Below are 20,166 nucleotides of genomic sequence, written 5' to 3'. Positions count from 1 at the left end.
GCAGAGGGTACCATGGGTCGTTGTGGATGGAATATAATGATTTATTAATCCAACTAAAAAAAGATCGCAATGCACCCCAGTGTCTTCCCACTACACACAAGGAGGGATTCTCTCTGCACATATACTTAATGGAATAACTAACTTCGGGCCAACTGTATGTTTGTATGCATACGGTTCCTAGAACCATAACAATATTAAATAATATTTTCTCTGGAACTGCTTAATGAATAGATGTAAAACTTCAAATTTTTGATGTAGTAGTGATGGGGAATACATGTTTTAAATTTCAACTTTATCGGACGCGTTATTTTATTTTTTGAGATGATCGGACGCGATCGGAGCCAGAATTATTTAATTCTTGAAATGGGTTCTTTCTTTTTTCTTTTCTTTTTTTTTGAATACGACCCACTTGGCTGTTCCTGAATGGGTTTGAGGGTGGAAGAGTAGCTGCTGAAATGCGAATCCTTTCCAGATTCCTTCTGATGACTTCATCCTTACTGTTTACTTGTTTGGGTTCCTTCTAATTACTCCATTGCAGGGCTGTACCTATTTGGCCTTCCCTTTGATTTTAATTTAATTTATTTTAATGCCATTCTTAATTCAGTTGCAGAATAATAATAATAATAATAATAATAATAATAATAATAATAATAATAATAAAAAACGTCATGGGTCAGGGTCAGGTGTCTGATCAAAGTGGGGTTGCATCATAGCGGGACGTCTTGGTTCCTGGTCATCACTGCCAGCAGTTATAAAGTGCCAGTTCGAATTATGTTTCTCATTAATTACGTCACACACCAGTACACAAACGCCAAACAAAAGAATTCCTGGCAAGAGTCTGCAATCTCTGATTGCTCTTATTCATGTTTTTCTTGTGATGACTCGAATCATTATGTGTATGATAAACACCCACACGAAAGTAGTGTAATACCCCGTCAACTCTGGCAGGGGTCAGTAAAGCACCTTCACTATGCCACAGGTGCAGTGCAATATTGCAAGTCATCTGCACAGCGGAGTTGTGATACCCTCCCACCAACACAGGGCGGTGCCGTTGTGATGATTTTGGCATTTGTTCCTGGCATTGTGATGTCGTCATTTGAAATGCAATAAAATTTTTGCTGCAAACAATATTTTTTCTCAAAATGAAATTTTCTCTTCATCCCTGACTGACTCACTGACTCCCTCCCCTATGGGCACTGCTTGATCCCATAAGTTCACCTGACTGAAGTCCAGGTTAGCTAAAATGGAACCAAACCCAGTTTTGCGGTTTAGGGTATAAGGATGTTCCACGAATGTCACAAAAATAAATGCAACATCACATCTGACCTCCACTCATACCCATTTGAGTGTGTGAGTACGATTTTATTGTTACGTTGACTTTTATTACGTAAGTGGTAATAAAAAGGTAAAATAAGGACATTCATAGTTGAGGATGACGCAGAATTTTTTGAGAATTAAATATGAACTCCAGTGCCATCAAAGTGATTAAACATTGATCTGTAGATGTAGAATTACAAAACAACAACACGTGTACCAGGCAATGTAACTTTTATTTGTTTGCACTCAGATAACTGTCAAGTCTCACATTGTTGTCATCATCTGAATTGTTGGAAAGTGAATGAATGATCTGTGAATGTGATATCGGGGTTTATCTTGTGTGGCTGTCACGACTCAAAGTTGTTTCACAAATGTTGTCAAAAGGCAGCGACGCTGGAAAAGAAAATAGGAAATGACATTTCGATAAGTGTGCACAGATGATGAAGAAAAAAAACGAATGATTCACCTTGTTGAAAATTCTAATGTTTCCTGAAGTCCACATTAGCAGAGAGATCCCATTACATTATCGTGTTTAGACAATGAAGAGGTTTATTTATTTTGCACACAAACGCCGTTCAAAAGGCGCTACAGTACATGAATAGTATGTATTCAACACAATCACAATAACATTGGTTTTTGTACTGGTAACAGCTCGTGTCCTTACAGTTTATTGTTGAAGGATGATGGTGCTGTCATGTCCGCTTGTTCCGTAACCACCAGCAGATGCACTGGCACTCTTGGAGCTGCTTCTCTTCATAGAGCTGCTGCTGTACATGCTGTGTCCACCAGAGCAACTACCTTCCATCATTGCACTACTTCCACCACTATAGCTACCTCCTACACTGTAGCTTGCTCCTCCAGCACCTGCACTGTAGCTTGCTCCTCCACCTGTGCTGTAACCTGTTCCTCCACCTGTGCTGTAGCCTCCAGAAATTGCACCATGTGTTGCTGAACTGGCACCATAGCCTCCACTACTTGAGGAAGCACCACCAGCAGTTCCACTTCTGACAACAGTCGCGTGAGCAAAGTCATCAGCCATGGCTGTCCTTACCCTGAAAGGAACATTGGAACCCACACTCATCAACAAATCCATCATGAGAAACATAATATAAAGAATGTACATTCCAAATGGAGAATAGCATCCACGAATCGCACAACTGTCAAACAACCAGATATTTGGTAATAAGTGTTGAATTACTACTAAAACAGCCTATGTTTCAATGACGTAGACGTACATTGTCTCTTGTCCTTCAAGGAGTTTCTTGTACGTCGATATTTCAGCATCCAGAGCCGTCTTCACGTCCAGAAGCTGTTGATAAGTCACCAGTTGCCTCTGCAGGTCCACCTGGTTTCCCTCGATCTCCTGTTCATATCTGGTGTAGGTGTTTTGGAACTGGACGAGATCAATGCTCTCCCTGTTCTGTAAATCTGTAAGTCTGTCTCCCAGGGTTTGGTACTGGTGTGGGGATGGAAATATATCAGGAAAAATGGACAATAAATGGTTACACTGTGTTTATTTCAGAAAGATTCTCTGTTCAAAGCTTAGATGTGAAGTTTACAATTGTACAATACAATTCCTGATTAAGGAATCCTCACCGTGGTCAGAAGCCTCTGGTACTCCACATTCAGTGGTTGCAGCTCTTTTTCCAGAGTATTAATCTCTTTGTCCAGAATAGAAATCTGCTCAGTTGTCTGGGTGGAGATTCCTTGGATCTGATCAATCTGCACATGAGATACAAGTCAGGCAATTAGTCCATCGGGGGATAATGCCAGGATATTGAGAGGAACTGGGATTCGTAATGGCCTCAATTAGAGGAACCTACTTGCATCTTGCAATACGTCTCAGCCTCTTGGACGTTCTTGGTGACCACCTGCTGGTATTCCTCACGCATCACATTGAGGGCGTCGGTAAGGTTGACGGACTTCACGTTATCTACTTCAATCACTGATGTCTGTGCTGGTCCAAGTCTGCCAAACTGCTGCTTCAGGGTGTTCAGTTCCTACACAAGAAAAGAGAATATAAATTATTTATTTATTATCAACACTCAATCTCCGTCACATCATGTGACGTTTATCTCCCTGACATTTTGTGAAGTTAATGATTCACAACCATTTTACCTCCGTTTGTGTTTTCTTCTGGAATGTCAGCTCCTCAGTCAAAAAATTAAACTTTGATTCCAGGTCAACACGCATGTCGTTTGCGGCTTCAAGGTCCTACAAACGGAGATTAACAAACATTCAATCGTTTTTGAAAACTCATCTTTAGAAAACAAATTCATGAATTGTTGAATGGCTGATCTTGTCTTTGCACAAACCCGTTTCATGTTTCCAATGTCAGTTTCAAGTTGCATTCTCACACCAAGCTCAAACTCGTACCTACAAAAAACAACATCGAAATGATCACAATAATCATGAAAGTTAAAGTAACCATTCTCAGTTTTGTCCAAGCTTAAAAACAACAACCCATGTGTCTGCATTCATATGGTCTTACTTCGACTTGATCTCGTCGGCTGTGGCTCTCAGATGGTCGACGTCGATCTCCAGACGTACACGTTCCAGCGTCAGGTTGGAAACCTCTGTCAGCATTTCGGTGACTTGTGTCTCCACATTCTCCAGATTGACGGATGCGTCAGGAGAAAAGGGTACTCCTCCTGTCAGGTTCTTCAGTTCTTCCTCCAGTGTCTCATTCTCAATTGTAAGCTGCCTTACTTTATCTACATAGCTGGCCAAGCGCTGGTTCAATGTGCCCAAGATGTTCTTCACCTCATCCCTGCTCACCAGTGAAGGAACCATTCCACCTGCAGGACCCAGTGTTCCAACCACTCCTGACATACCTGCTGAGGTGATGGCACGGCCTGCAGTAAATGCTGGGCTTGCCATGATCCCGGGGCTTACACCCCCCATAAACCCTCCAGCACCACCTCCATAACCGATCATCCCACCACTAACAAGGCCCCCAGTACCCCCTGACATACCTGTTCCATAGGCAGACATCCCCATGGCACGGCTGGAAATGCCCATACCTCCAACCCCACTACTTCCCATCCCTGCAGAGCCCACTCTGAAGCTTCCTCCCCCCATTGCCAGACCCGCGGCACCCATTCCAAGCCCCATTGCACGGCTGCTGCTGGAGCCTCCATAGCCACTGGAGCCGATCATAGCGCTGGATCCACCGGTGCGGACGGAGCGGTAGCTGACGGATGAGTGAGAGGCCATTGTTGCTTTTTTCTCCAACTTCTCCCAGTTATTTCTCGACTGCAGATCCCATGGAATGCCTTGTGCTTTTATAAGAGCCTCAGCCTCATTGAAATACATTTTTGACAATAGATTATGCATGCTAGCCTCACCTCCACTCCACACCATGCGATCATGTTTGTTTGAGTTCAATCAAGAAGAAACTTGATTGAAAAGCAATGGGCTTGGCTTTGATTCAGTGAGGCTAAAACCTGTGGATACTCTGCCTGTGAATTAATGGGCATCTTGAAGGACAATGCACACACCACACTCTTGTGTAGCAACCTTGTGGCTGCTGGTTACATCTTTGGTTGGGGACACAGCTATGCCGCTGATGCAGTGCCCCTATTACCAGAACACTGGTGCTCATTTCACCAACATCGGAAGGATGACAGGCTGGGTCAACCCACCTATTGTTAATTCAGTGTCCGACGGGGCTCAAACTCAGGACCCAAGGACTCAGGACCCAAGGACTCAGCACCATCGGACGCCAAACCAGCCTCCTTAACCGCTAAGGCAACACCAGGCTTCAAAGGACAATGACGGTGATGAAGAGTTACATACCAATGATGAGTTTGCAGAACAACAGAGGTTTCGTCTGTTGGAGAATGTGGTCATAACCAAACTTTATCAAGGTCGCTTGTCAAGCATTGGCTCAATGTGGCCAAGATGTTGTATACCTCATCTGCTCATTGGTGAAGGATCAGTTCCACGTGCACGGCCCAACGGACACATTTGGACACACTAGTGGGCCCGTTGTCCGATGGACCAAATCTTAATTGGTCTTCATAGCTTTGTTGCATTCCCACCTGCTGTACTGCTTGAGCATTAGCTTGACTTCCACGAAGCCCAGATGTGCTTGGGGCAGCGCAGGGATGATATGTTCACCATTATTGATATATGATACTAGTATTGTTTTTATTGTTGAAAATATAATTCACATTAATTAATATATGCTGCGTTGCAACGTTCTCATTACCTCTGCCACCAAAGGTTAAGGAGGTCATGTTTTCACCCCTCTCTGTCTGTTTGTTTGTGTGTTTGTTTACCCTGTAGCAGCCACACCGTTTCAGCGATCATGACCAAACTGGGTACAGACGTCGGCCATGGTCCAACTTAGACACTTGTCGTTTTTGGTGAATCTAGGTCAAGGTCAAGGTCAAGGTCACCGAAAAACCGAAATTCTTATTTTCACAATAACGTCCGCTAAAATGGTCGTATCGACTTCAAACCAAATCCAAAATGTGCATCCTCCAATTCTGCATCCAACCATATGTCTCATTGGGGAGTCACACCAACACCCTTCTTAGCGGTCGCGGGTCGAATGTCAGGGGGGGGGGGGTCAGGTCAAAAATTTCAAATTGCGATAAAAACGCCATTTCAAGTCCGATTGACTTCCAAGTAATGATCATGACCAAAGTAAGTCCTATAACTCATTAAACAGTAGCACTATCGACTTATAAGAACCAAATTGATTTCCAGGTTTTTGTTTTTTCAGAGATCATGGAGATATGACAAAGTTATTCCAGCAATTCCTTGCTCAACGAGAAATTTCATTTGTTTGTTTGTGTGCAGGATATGTCAAAAAGTTGTGGACGGATTTGGATGAAATTCTGTGGACAGGTTGGGTGTGTGACAAGGACGAACTGATTAGATTTTGGTGAAGATCTGGATCCAGATCCAACTATTAGAATTTTTAAGTGATTCTTCACCATTGAGAGATCGGGCCAAAAACGATATATAGCACGATATCTCAAAAAGTTGTGGACGGATTCGGATGAAACTTGGTGGACACTTTGAGTGTGTGACAAGGAAGAATTGATACAGTTTTGGGGAAGATACGAATCCGGATCCGGATACGAGAATTATTTAATTTTTAAGGTAATTCTTCACCATTGAAAAATGGGGGCTAAAAACGACATATGACAATATTTCAAAAACTTATTGGTCTCGATGTGTTCCACTGGATCAGGCATTGCGTGGCGGAGGTATGCGCTCTACCAAGTGCCATTCTAGTTGTTTTTGTTATTACCTCTGCCACCGAAGGTGGAAGGAGGTTATGTTTTCATCCCTTTCTGTCTGTTTGTCTGTTTGTGTGCAGGATATCTCAAAAAGTTGTGAACAGATTGAGATCACATTTTGTGGAGAGGTTGGGTGTGTGACAAGGACCAACTGATTAGATTTTGGTGAAGATGCAGATCCGAGGACTCGAATTTTTTAAGTGATTCTTCACCATTGAGAGATGGGGCTAAACTCATAAATAGCACGATATTTAAAAAAGTTGGGGACGGATTCGAATGAAACTTGGTGGACAGGTTGGGTGTGTGACAAGGAAAAATTGGTTCAATTTTGGTGAAGATGCAGATCCGAGGACTCGAATTTTTTAAGTGATTCTTCACCATTGAGAGATGGGGCTAAACTCATAAATAGCACGATATTTAAAAAGTTGGGGACGGATTCGAATGAAACTTGGTGGACAGGTTGGGTGTGTGACAAGGAAAAATTGGTTCAATTTTGGTGAAGATGCAGATCCGAGGACTCGAATTTTTTAAGTGATTCTTCACCATTGAGAGATGGGGCTAAACTCATAAATAGCACGATATTTAAAAAAGTTGGGGACGGATTCGAATGAAACTTGGTGGACAGGTTGGGTGTGTGACAAGGAAAAATTGGTTCAATTTTGGTGAAGATCCGAATCCGGATCTGGATACGAGAATTATTTAATTTTTAAAGTGATTCTTCACCATTCAGAGAAAGGGCCAAAAACAATATAGTACTGTACAGAATGATATTTCAAAAATGTATTGGGTCCGACATTTTCTCGTGGATCAGGCCTTACGTGGTGGAGGTACAGGTTGCCCTTCTAGTTTTGTAAATAAAATGGCATGCCGTGGTTGAAGGACGTACTGTTGCGAATCTGGAAGCCACGAGCACACAGACATCCAGGTTCCTATAGATCAGTTATATCTCGTTAAGTATGTGTTGTTAGATATCTCCCGTCCCTCGTCTAATGGGTAAATAAATGTTCATGCGCTGTGAAGTTATTTTAATAGTCAGGTTTTCTTTTCGTTCATTTCTACACCCCCATCAACGCCCGCAACACCTTCACCTCACTCTGTCCGACGCCATTATCCCCATGGGTTAGAGCACGTGCGTGGGCGGAGTTCAAGGAGGAGCATCGCGGTGGCTCTCGACCAATCGGGATGCATCGAGTGACGTAACCGACACTCGGCCAATCGGACTTCCCCGACTGTGTGAGGGGCGGTCCATGTGATGTCACCACGCCACCTGGCCAATCGAAGGGCTTGCCACCCGTTTTGGCCAGTGAGAGCGACGGCGAGTGATATGCGCGCCAAAACTGGCCAGTGACAGGGCGACGAGGGATTCTGCGCACAAGGCCGTCCGGTGTGGAGAAGCGGGGAGGGCAGAGACAACCCCCTCCACAAGGGACAAGGGAATAAGAGCGTAGACGGCTGGTCTGGGGGGAGATTCTCCACAGTCCTTGTCGTCGCCAGTCCTGGTCGTCAGTGGTCGTTGGTCAGTCGTCGTGAGTGGTCATCGCCCTCCTCGTCGTCGTCCACCACATGATCGCGAGCTTGGGCGATCACCTCGTCTCACCTCAGCTGGGTTCAGCTGCGCTGGTCCGTCCTTCGGTGACCGGAGCTCCGGGAAGGAGTGGACGCCCAGCCGCGCGCTCGCGGCCAGGTAGCCAAATACCCTGGTCTTCAGCCCGACTGTCCTCCGGGCTGGAGGTCAAAATAATAGTAAACCTGCCAAGGTCCAAAATTGTGACTTTTACCTGCATGAAATGTTCATAGCCGGCACCCATGATAAATCAATGAGTCATAGGTCAGACAGAAAGACAGTGTGGATGCCACTAAAAATTTCGACCTGAAAGGTCATTTCAAGGTCATTTTGTGCCCCCAAAAAGGTCAAATTTCAAAGTCATCCAAATATAGTCATGTAATATATCAAAAGAAAGGTATGGAAGAGACAAACCGTTTGGTACTATTTTTAGGTCAGAATATTGATATGATCTCAGAAGTAGGTCATGTTGGTCAAAGTCCATCCTAGTATAATAATATATTGTCCACCCCAGTATAATACCTAAAAGTAGTCAGGAAAAAATGCTACTACTTTTATATAATATTTATTTAAATTGCCAAGAATTAATAAAAACAGATGCATCTTTTGAAGTATTATTAAAAACAAATGGCGTTTAAATATCAAATTACAACAAATTAACATATGAGGCTCGGCGAGGGGGGGGGGGTGATGTAAGCGACAATTTTTAATTATATGATGATTATAGGCTCGGATGATCGGGGAAGGGTTAAAATAGCACTATATGGCATTAACTCCAAAATGGCCGATGTGGCCCTTACATCACTCCTCCTCGAGGCACCTCATATTTTTTTAACAAAAATTTGATGTGTATGCAATATGTATTTGACAGAAAGAGTGTTCAATCTGATGGATTACAACAGTCAATAGAATCGCAGCCACAGGCATTGGTACATTTCATATTGTTTTTGAAGCAGGTGCATCTAGCAGTGAGTGTTGCACTTCGTTTTGCAAGAACAGGTCACAAGTTTGAGGCGGGAGAATGGTACAGGAGGTAGCCTGGTCCATTGAGGTTTCAGACAACCTGACTCCTTCTTCCAAGCATCTGGGGGCAATGTCACAACAATAGTTTCCATCTCTGCCTGAAGCCAAATCTTGGCCTGGATCACGTTGCACATGAAGCTCCAAAGCATCAAGTGTTGGAGGAAGCAGTTCCACGCCTGTCTTGGCTTTGCTGAACATGAAAAGACTATTAAAGCAGACCGAAAATTACTTCAACGTCTTTTGAATGCGGTGACTGCAGGTAGAACAGCGGAAATGACAAATATCCTGAAACACGAACTGTCACCAATCCCACTCTCCTTGGCAAACACTGGAGGAGAGATGAATTCAACAAATAAAGCAGAACTGATCAGTATTTTGATGAACAAAATTGAAACTGCTTCAGAACTTCCAGAATCTGACATGAAGACTTGTTTTCTCATTGATGGTCATGCACTCATCCAAGCTATGGGAAAGCCTCATGCATGTCAGACATTTGGAGACTATGCTGCTGCTTTTATTCGCTCTGTGACACGTTATTTTGGAGATAACACGACACGAGTTGACATTGTGTTTCATCACTATCTGGGTGGGGATTCAATCAAATCTGGTACCAGAGCAAAACGAGTGAACAAGAAGAAGCCTATTCGAAAGCTGATAGATGGACCAGATGTTCCACTGCCTCAGGTTTGGAGCCAATTTGTTGCTATGGATGAAAACAAGGCAGACCTGGCACATTTCCTCTCTGAAATGATCATTCAGAAATCCAAAGATCTTCCAGAAGAATACGAGATGGTAACTGGAGGTGGATTCATGGACCACACTGTGGCAAAATCAACCAGGAGATCCAGAGATGACCTCAAACTTAATGGGAATCATGAAGAAACAGACACAAGGTTGATTCTTCATGCCTCTGAAGCAGTGGATTTGGGCTATCAACGAATTCTTGTGAAGTGCAGAGACACTGATGTCATGCTTCTCCTTTTGCACTTCACCGCCCCAAAAACAAGTGAAGTCTGGATGATCTCTGGGACTGCAAAGAAGCAGAAGTGCATTCCCATTCATCAAGTAGCAAAAAAAGTTCCTGATGCAGTGAAGAATAACCTCTTGAGTTTCCACGCACCCACAGGTTGCAACACAACCTCTTCATTCAGTAGATATGGACAAATGACCTGCTGGAATTTTTTTTTTTTGAAAAACCCACAACTGGTAGAAGGGATTGGCCGTGATGGTGAGCTTGAACTGGTTGAACAGTTTGTTTGCAACCTCAAAGGAAGTCCAGGGCTGAAAACAATTGATAGTGCAAGATTGAACATGTTCAGCAATGCCAAGACAGGCCTGGAACTGCTTCCTCCAACACGTGATGCTTTGGAGCTTCATGTGCAACGTGATCCAGGCCAAGATTTGGCTTCAGGCAGAGATGGAAACTATTGTTGTGACATTGCCCCCAGATGCTTGGAAGAAGGAGTCAGGTTGTCTGAAACCTCAATGGACCAGGCTCCCTCCTGTACCATTGTCCTGCCTCAAACTTGTGACCTGTTCTTGCAAAACGAAGTGCAACACTGCTAGATGCTACTGCTTCAAAAACAACTAGCATCCGTTGAAGACAAAGCCTTCGATATCCCCCGCCAGAGTAAAAATTATTTTTTTTAAATCTGTAAACATCAAAAGGCACGAGTTCACCACGTGCTTGATATGTGTACCAAATTTCGCTAAGATATCTTGAGGGGATTTGTAGTTAAGTTCCGGAAACGAAATCGGACGTACGGACGTACGGACGGATGAAACCCATTTCTATCGAAGTTGGCGGGGGATAATATGAAATGTACAAATGCCTGTGGCTGCGATTGTATTGACTGCTGTAATCCATGAGATTGAACACTATTTCTGTCAAGTACATATTGCATACAAATCAAGTTTTTGTTAAAAAAAATATTCATTTGTTCTAATTTGATGTTCTAATGCCATTTGTTTTTAATAGTACTTCAAAAGATGCATCTGTATTTATTAATTCTTGGCAATTTAATCAAATATTACAGAAAAGTAGTAGTATTTTTTCCTGACTACTTTTCGGTATTATACTAGAGTGGACAATATATTATTATACTAGAGTGGACTTTGACCGACATGACCTACTTTTGAGATCAATATTCTGACCTAAAAATAGTAGCAGACAGTTTGTGTCTTCCATACCTTTCTTTTGATATATTACATGACTATATTTGGATGTCTTTGAAATTTGAACTTTTTGGGGCATAAAATGACCTTGAAATGACCTTTAAGGTCAAAATTTTTAGTGGCATCCACCCTAGTATTTCTGTCTGACCTATGACTCATTGATTTAGCATGGGTGCCGGCTATGAACATTCCATGCAGGTGAAAGTTTTTTTTGAAGCCTTTCTTGCTTCTTGGCTGGTCTCCTATAAAGACCATTTGGTCTGATTCTTTGGGTGTGTTTGCGTGTGTGTGTGTCCGTGGGCCCATCTGCTAAGTAGTGAACTGTATAAGTGCTCTTGCTGTAAATACCTGCATTGTTTTATATTCGGTTTAACCCTGCTCTTACGTGCTTCCCTCGTTCCCCAATTATTGTTTATTAAATAAACCCCATTTGTTCAATGTTTCAGCTCGTTCGTGTCCCTTCCTCCATTGGTTCGACATGGCGCTTGTTTGAGAATTATAAGGCCATTCGGGCCGGTAAATTTTCATTTGGTCCAGCGCGACTTTGGTAATTCCGCTCGGTTACGCCGGATCCGAGTCGGCGATCGCGACTCGATTCGGACAAAGTCGGCCGAGGGTGAATTTCCCTGGTAGTTTGGACCACGTGGGTATTTAGGTAAATTGAAATTGGCAATCGACACTACCCCACGTGGTCGACCTATTGGCGAGTTCGGTCCCCCAAAAAAGGGACCCGTACTTTTCCGGAGTTTTCCGAAGAAGTACGATCTAAATTCCGGGCGATCGGTCGAGCCGACTCTGCAGCTCCATCTTGCGGTCGTGCTCGCGGCCGACGTCCGGCCCCGCAACGCTATTACGCTGTTTAATACACCTTAACATGGTGTGCGTTTAAAACATGGGAATTCTAACGGATTGTTTTGTATTTAATTAGCCGAATCAACTCAGGAGGTCACGACGACCATTGTGGTGTATTGCATTCCACATCAGAACGCCCCGACAGAACTCCCCAAAAAACATGACACACACACACACACATTTTCCTTGAGTTGTTTTTCGCACAAAAACTGGAACACGTGACATTGCGGAGCAAATGGCGTGTGATAAACTCTCCCATTCAAAAATGTAAACATGACCAGGGATGGGAGGATATCATCCGTACATATTCATTCAACCTGATAACAATCCTCATCCTCCGGCAAAGAGTTCGGTGATGTGTTTCAAATGATGCCAATGAAAAGGACGAAGGCACAAGGAGTGTGAGTGCTTCGAGAAATTCAACTGTGTAAACTGTAAAGCATCACTCACTTTGCTCCGACTCTAAACCCTCGCAACCCCCTCCTCTGCCCCTGCGGAGTATCTCTCAATTATTGACTTGTGATATACGAGTCAGGAGGCATACCAGTTTGTTGGACAGAAACGAATTTGTGGTCTGCAGTTGTTTGTCCATCGAAAAGCATGTGAGGCAATTCCTTGAGACGAAATAACATTCTTCTTCGCTTCCCCTCCCTAACCCCTCAAAGCCCCACTCAATGGCGACAAGGTGAGTATGTGCGATGTATTATAAATGAGAGTGAAGAACGGACCACTCCGCCACTAAGTGAAGCTTTGAACATAGATCTGAAGCTGATGGTAGACCTGATGAAAGATGTGCATCACATTTTTCATATTCCCCATACATTTGAAAGCCATCAATTCTGTTGATATTTTTTTCTGCTTATTTCCAGATAACCCTAACAGCCTTGAGCAGGATGAGTATTACTTCAAAACTTTGAAGTTGTGGATGGATTGTAATTAGTTTGTATAAAACCATTACATGCTCCATTACTTGTGGACAACTGCAGCGCAGGCCATATTGCAGGCAATGTATCAGCAGCGTAAATGGTCAGCGAGTTGAGGCCTTTGCTCTGCATGTCTGCCATTAGGCTCTCAGAGCCTTGCTCAGTTTGATGACCGGTTTATTCTCAGTTCACCGAGCAATCTGTTGTGGACAATTCTCAGCGTCGGATGTACAAGCCGCGTCTCGCTCAAGGAGTTCCCATTCACAGCAACGGGATGTCGGTGGTCCACTAGCAATAGGGACTGCAAAGCGTAACTCGTGCAGCAATTCCACACCTCGTGAAATTGTTTCGGAATACTTCCTGTGAAGCTCACGTCATGTTGTTGGAAGTAACATGCCTTTGGGTGATGACTTTTTTTTCATCCTGAAACATCACCTCCTCACACGAGCAACATCCTCACCTGTCAGGATGTCTGGATACCTTGGATATCACCAGGCAATCGAATATGAGTTCTTAAGAGGCCCTAGATAATTATTCTACCTGCAATACCACAACAACTACTACTACTACTACTACTTCCACCACCAGCATCCTAATCTTTTCTTACCTACTTGTGGGATCGACCCGTGAAGGCTTTTGTCGAAAGACTTTCACATACCGGCTGACAGACCTGACATTCAACCAAAAGTAATTTGAGCTGGAATTTGTAATATATTCAGGGTCCTGAAGATATCTCTCCTACTCTTCTTGAAAGACACTGTTGCATCTACGACATCCACAAACGAATGCATACGAGGAACGGAGCGCCTTGCGATGCAACATCCTGCGTGAGAAGGTCAGGAATCAACCCCAGACTCGATAACTCAAAGGCAAGTGTGTTATCATCCTGTCGGATTGTGCAGTGACCTGTCCTGCCGGTATATGCTTGAGGTTCTGCCAATGTTTACAGCATTCCTTGGTGTTTTTGATGATTGACTGATTGCTCTGATAAGCTGCAGGTGACACAAACTATTTGCTGTAAAGACAGAGGAATGGAGCAATAATGGAAACAGCAGTTGCCGAGTTTATGAAGGCAGGTATCAACACAATGTGATCGAAGGCAAACCTTGGGGATGAAGTTTGGTGAGACTGGACTTGGGGTTTCGTGAATCCACCGCATTCCGATTTTAGATTGACCTCGTTACCTGTCTGTCTGTGAACATGATATCTGAAAAAGGTGGATTCGGGCGAAATTTGGTGGACGGGTTGGTTGGGTGACGAGGACGAATTGTTTAGGTTTTGGTGAAGATCCAGATCTGGATACGAGAATATTTTAATTTTTTGAACGCGATTCTTCACCATTGAGAAAAGGGGCCAAAAAAGCCATCGATCTCTATCCGGATCTTCACCAAAACCTAATCCTGCCTTCATTGGTCAGTGTGAACGTTCAGTATCAAAGGTCAGTATGATGTAGCATGATATATCAAAAAGTTGTGGATTGATTATGACAAAACTTGGTGGATGAGTTGGTTAGATGAGAAGAACAACCCGATTAGATTCTGGTTCAGGTCCAGATAGTGGGGAAACTTAGCTAAATACAGCATAACAATTGTGCATTTTATGAAGAAAGCACCAAATTTGGTGCACTAGTAGCCCATCATATTATGAACAGATTTGGATATTGGGCCATCTCAAATTCAGCCGCTGATGGCTGTGGCAGCCATTTTCCACTGCCATCAAAAAAATTTTGAGATGGCCCAATATCCAAATGTGTTCATAATATGACAGGCTACTGTACTGTACTGAAGTGGGAGATGCTTAGCAGGCAGACACGAGCAGAAGGACAGTCGAGCCGAGCTGTGTTGTACAAATGCGAGCGCGGGCGTACTCTGCCCGACGGCTCCCCTTTATTCCGTATTCGGCACACTCACGAGCCGGGCGACTCCAGTATTACGACGACGCCTCAGACGGCGTGCACACCCTATATCCCTTGCAGCTACGATAACCACCACGACCACTCCTCCAATCATCACGCCCATCATGCATCATCATCATGCCCCTCCCCGTGGGCCCGCAGACTACACCACACTCCTCCCTCCTAAAAGTATGATTATTAAATGACCACCAATATAAGAAGCATTATAAGGACTTCGGTATAACAATCATGAAAATAAAATGAAAAATAGCGAAGTATAATAGCACACCACATCATATAATGTGTCGATGCGAGCGAGTGGAGCAGCAAAATGAGAAGCACAGCAGCACTACGCAGCAAAAACGCCCCCAGGCAGCCCATGCTGACATGCCCCTCCCCAAGGTCGTGACGACCTTTCGAGCCAACCTCCCCCGGCCCCATCAAACGCCTCTGGCCCACTCCCCCCAGGCAGACCCGACGTAGATAAACATCCCGAGGCCGGCAGCCCGCTATCTGGACGCCGTGGCGCCAGCCCTGATCGACCTTGGCCGGGGGCGCTGAACAGCGCCGCTGGCTGCATGCATCTAATGCGCCAAAACAACTCACGCACCACAATCAGTTGAGACGCCAACGCCCGTCCAAACGGCCTTGAGCAAACACAGAGAGTTGCGCTCGCAATCAGAGGTGGGGGTAACGCCGACCAGGGCACCAATCTTGGTCCTGAGTCGACCTCCGAGACCCACACGGCCGCTAGACGGGAGCAACTCCACTTAAACCACACTGCAATCATAGGCTCGTTATAAATCACTACGAACATTATTCGAAGCATTGCAAATTCATTTTTCCGTACAGCGCGCTTTTTTGATAAACTCCCAGCACATGACAAAGCAATTACCTGCGGCCTGGGGCAACTGGAGGCCAATAAACCTTCTTTATTCGCCCCCACATCACATTGATCATAACACCAACTCCATTGACTGATCCCCGCCAAATCCACTTTCACATGAGAACTGCTGGCATTTATTTCAACAACGTTAAACTGCATTACTAGAGCAAGGAAAAACATATATGCCCTGAACAACAACCCACAACCCACATCACGAGTCCGTTTCTTGGTTGCCGACTTGATGTTGCGACTCGCGACTCCCTCTAACGCCACGGGCTCACCGCCACCTGCTGAAGCTGCCTGAACAACACCGATGCGCATTGCCTCACGAACCCTGCCGAAGCGCGGGAACTCATCGCAAACGAAGCGCGGGAACTCATCGCGAGAGCTGATATGGCTCTCGCCGCTCCTGGAGCGCACATCATCGCCGCAGGCAGCAACGAACGGTGGCTCCCGCTGCATCGACGCGGCCCCCGCCGCCAGAGCCTTGCCCTCGGTACTCGACGAAGGTCTCGGAGAGAGCACTGGCACATCTGAAGGCACAAACCGGAACCCGTTCCGACCCAAAAGGGTCCGGCTCGCCGAGTCCGGCTCCTGCTCCGGCTCGCCGGCATCGTCATGCCCCGGCTGCAGGCTGATCTCCAGGTCACTGGGGTCCCGCTGCGGTGCCCCTTCGCTCCCGGTGCGACCGTGCCGTGGTGCCCCTTCGCTCCCGGTGCGACCGTGCTGCGGTGCGCGCCCTCGTCCCGCACCGCTAGGCGCGCGAGCACCCTGCGGCACTTGTGCCCTTGCGCGGACTCCGGGCTGCGCGACCTGCGGCACTTGCGTGGTCACCGCGTGGCCCTCGGGATTAGCCGCCATGCTCCAGCTGGAGCTACTCATTACGTCTTGGCCAGCAATGGCGCGGACATCCGTGAGTGTCTGCTCGACAGATGAAGCAGTCGCGACCGCCGAGTCGAATGTGATGTCGGTCAACCGTAGGATGGCTGCTCGCAGACCAGAAATAAAACGATCTCTGAACCGTGCCGGACGCTCCTCCGACGTGAATTCGCACGGCACAGCCGAATGCGATGCGCGGCCAGCACGAGTGGACTCAATTCGACACCCGATCCATGCCTCGCTCACTTCCCCCCCCCCTGCCACTGATCTTGTCATTTCCGGATCAATTGCAAGCAGGTTTCGACCCGGGACGGAAGGATCGCCTCGCACACCGCCATCCATGACCGTAACAATGGGCGATGACCCTCGGCCCACACACCGTAGACGACCTCGAGAGCTCAGACCGCCGTCCGAGTGATTGCATTGCCACGCTCGCCCACGACCCGCGCCGCAGACCGTGGGCATGGCCGTGCGTGCCTGGCCCATCGCGATGACCCCTAGACCATCTGCTGTGCCCCGACCATCGAGATCTCGGACATTCTCTAGAGCTTGCGCGACGTCCAACGCCGCGTTCGAGCCGAAACGCGTATCCTCGACAAAACGAACAGGAAAATGAACCAAACGAACGAACGTTGCCCACTCGACGTGGCCGAAGTCGATTCCGACGAAGGCGGGCACGCGTACGTTTGCCGTGCACCGACTCTTTGCCATGTACGCGCCGGCGAGACCTTTGGCTCCGTAGCTTGGAACCGCACGGGTCATTTGCCGCCCTTACACACGCCGATCCGCAGATCCTCGTTCGCCAACTGTACTGTACTGAAGTGGGAGATGCTTAGCAGGCAGACACGAGCAGAAGGACAGTCGAGCCGAGCTGTGTTGTACAAATGCGAGCGCGGGCATACTCTGCCCGGCGGCTCCCCTTTATTCCGTATTCGGCACACTCACGAGCCGGGCGACTCCAGTATTACGACGACGCCTCAGACGGCGCGCACACCCTATATCCCTTGCAGCTACGATAACCACCACGACCACTCTTCCAATCATCACACCCATCATGCATCATCATCATTCCCCTCCCCGTGGGCCCGCAGACTACACCACAGCTACTAGTGTGCCAAATTTGGTGCTTTCCTCACAAAATGCACAATTGTTATGCTAAGTTGCCCCATTAAGATGCAGATCCGGCCCATCAGTTTGATACAAAATGTGAACTCAGCCGGTTGGAGGTATGTGCCGGACCGAGTGCCGTTCTAATTCTGTATGCTTTTGTCACTAAACACAGTTTTATTTTAAAATACAAGATCTCAAGGAAGAGTGGGATAACAGGACAAAAAGGCAATGTTCTGAAAGTGGGGATATGGACACAAGCAAAGGAATGAATGAGCAAACAGGAAGAGAGGAGAGGAGAGGAGAGGAGAGGAGAGGAGAGGAGAGGAGAGGAGAGGAGGAAACACAGTAACATTGTAAGCACTGGAGGTAAGAGGGTTGGGTTGTATATGGTTACTGGAGGTAGAGAGCATTGCAGAAAGGGATGAGGGATGACATGAGATGGTGGTGCACTGTCAGCTTGATGCCCCGGAAGGGAAAGGTCATCAAAACGGCACAATATAGTGAATTTTTCTTTTATGTCCTCATGACTGTGCAAATAGAGCACTAATAAATAATCAGCATATTACTCACTGATATTAGAATTAGCAATAAGATAACAACTCGAACCCATCTGCAAATACACTCCCTGGATATTGATGCAGTGATTGCTGCTGGAGGTGGATATACCGATGAGGATATACTGATGATGCCGATATGTTAAGATTGTTACTTCCACGTTGGATCACTACCTGAAAACATTCACCACAACGCAGCATTACATCTTCTTCCTCTGCTTCTTCTTATTCTTCTTCTTGCATGTGGCAGCTTAGCTGCAAGGCAGATATCATTTTGTTTGGGCACAACGATTCTACTGATGCTGTGCCCCATCCCAGTACACTGGTACTCATTTCACCGACCTCAGAAGGACGACAGGCTGAGTCAATCCCACCTGGTGTTAATTTAGGGGCCAACGGGGCTCGAACTCAGGACACTAAGATCCCAAGCCAGCTACCCAAACCACAAAGCCAACACCAGGCTCCAGCATTGCTTGATTCGATCACAATTAAATGGACATGTAATTATTCAGCATTTATCTCTGTCAGAGGTTTGCAGCTCCTTTGTGTCCTATGTTTTGGACACATCATGAATCGCATCAACAACAATCACGTGTTGGGTTGTTTGTTTGTTTTTTAAGTCAAAGAGTATATTAGCATCTTGGATTAACCCGAAGAGTGGGGCTTAGCAGGCACATCCATGTTGTTGTGGGTTGCACCATTGCGAGGGAGCACAACCGGCTGCTGATGTAATGCCCCCTTCAGGTGAATGCAATAATTGTTAGTTGTTTGGTGGTAACGCTATAAGTTGGAAAAACTCAATTAATGGTCAATCGGGTATATTGTGTCTAAGAACCTACTTTCACAACCCCACCCCTCTCACCCCCAACCCCAATATACCTGTTTGAGTCGCAATGAAATGGAAGAGTCTGCAAGCCGGTGAGGGAAAGGGTTTCCAAGTTTTTGCATATAAATCCCCTTACCTTAATAGCGAGTCTTGTGAAGAAATCGAAGAAAAACTTTGCAGAAAACACGCGTTTGATGTAAGCGTTGAATATTTCACCAAAAGGTAAGCGCAGCTGGTTGAGGATCATATCGGGATTTGAAGTTGTCGGTGGTAATGCAGACAGGTGTGATATCCTGCCAGGAAAGTGACACCTTTCCGCCCTTTCCGTGATCACCAAAGACCCAGAGCTCCAAAAGCTGCATCTGTTCGTTCCCACGCACATCTCCAGGAGAGGATCATATTGTCACACCGACGTGTGTGAAGTGATAGAAATTATCTCAAAAACCCAATGCCTTCATCCCTAAACCATAAGCGCTTGTGGAGAGATAAATGACTTTTCATAGTCGTACCTTTACACAAATTTGGCATTGGACGGAGCACGAACGTGGAAGCAGGTAGAGCAAGAGACCTTCTATGGTGTATCCACAACCCATTTTTTTTTTATGGGGGAGTTCTCCCATCAAAAAGCCATTAAGGCCACTCAAAGGTGGGGCCTACAAAAAATGAAATATGGGAAGGGGAATTACTGGGAAAGGAGATAGCTATTCACATCTCTCTTCAACTGGGGAAGGTAGTATGTTTCTGGGAAACAGGATGCAGGAAGGGAATTCCAGAGTTTGGCAGTGTGTGGGGGAGAAAAACTGGAGGAGTATCATACTGTGTTGACAGCTCGCGGTGTACGTGTTGAGTGAGTGAAAGGCCCTTTGAGCATCTTCCATTATAGTACCTGCAGAAGAGACGCAGAGTGG

The 20,166-nt window shown here is 45.8% G+C and overlaps 1 protein-coding gene across 1 annotated transcript; it reads right to left on the bottom strand.

Annotated features, from left to right (window-relative positions):
• Nucleotides 1–1,531: 1,531 nt before the first annotated feature.
• Nucleotides 1,532–4,653, bottom strand: LOC147028197 (thread biopolymer filament subunit gamma-like). The gene is made up of 8 exons (XM_085878346.1): nucleotides 3,809–4,653; nucleotides 3,633–3,693; nucleotides 3,436–3,531; nucleotides 3,141–3,317; nucleotides 2,914–3,039; nucleotides 2,553–2,773; nucleotides 1,982–2,369; nucleotides 1,532–1,710 (listed from the first exon to the last, which is right to left on the bottom strand). The coding sequence occupies exons 1-7, from the start codon at nucleotides 4,651–4,653 to the stop codon at nucleotides 1,985–1,987; spliced, it is 1,911 nt and encodes a 636-aa protein (XP_085734472.1). The 3' UTR covers nucleotides 1,532–1,710; nucleotides 1,982–1,984.
• Nucleotides 4,654–20,166: the final 15,513 nt, after the last annotated feature.

The sequence above is a fragment of the Eptatretus burgeri genome, chromosome 4 (genome assembly GCF_056783735.1).
Source record: "Eptatretus burgeri isolate ZD-2024b chromosome 4, Ebu_testis_v1, whole genome shotgun sequence".
Classification (NCBI taxonomy): domain Eukaryota; kingdom Metazoa; phylum Chordata; class Myxini; order Myxiniformes; family Myxinidae; genus Eptatretus; species Eptatretus burgeri.
The sequence above is the reverse complement of the archived record's forward strand: the minus strand, read 5'-3'. Positions and strand labels throughout refer to the sequence as shown.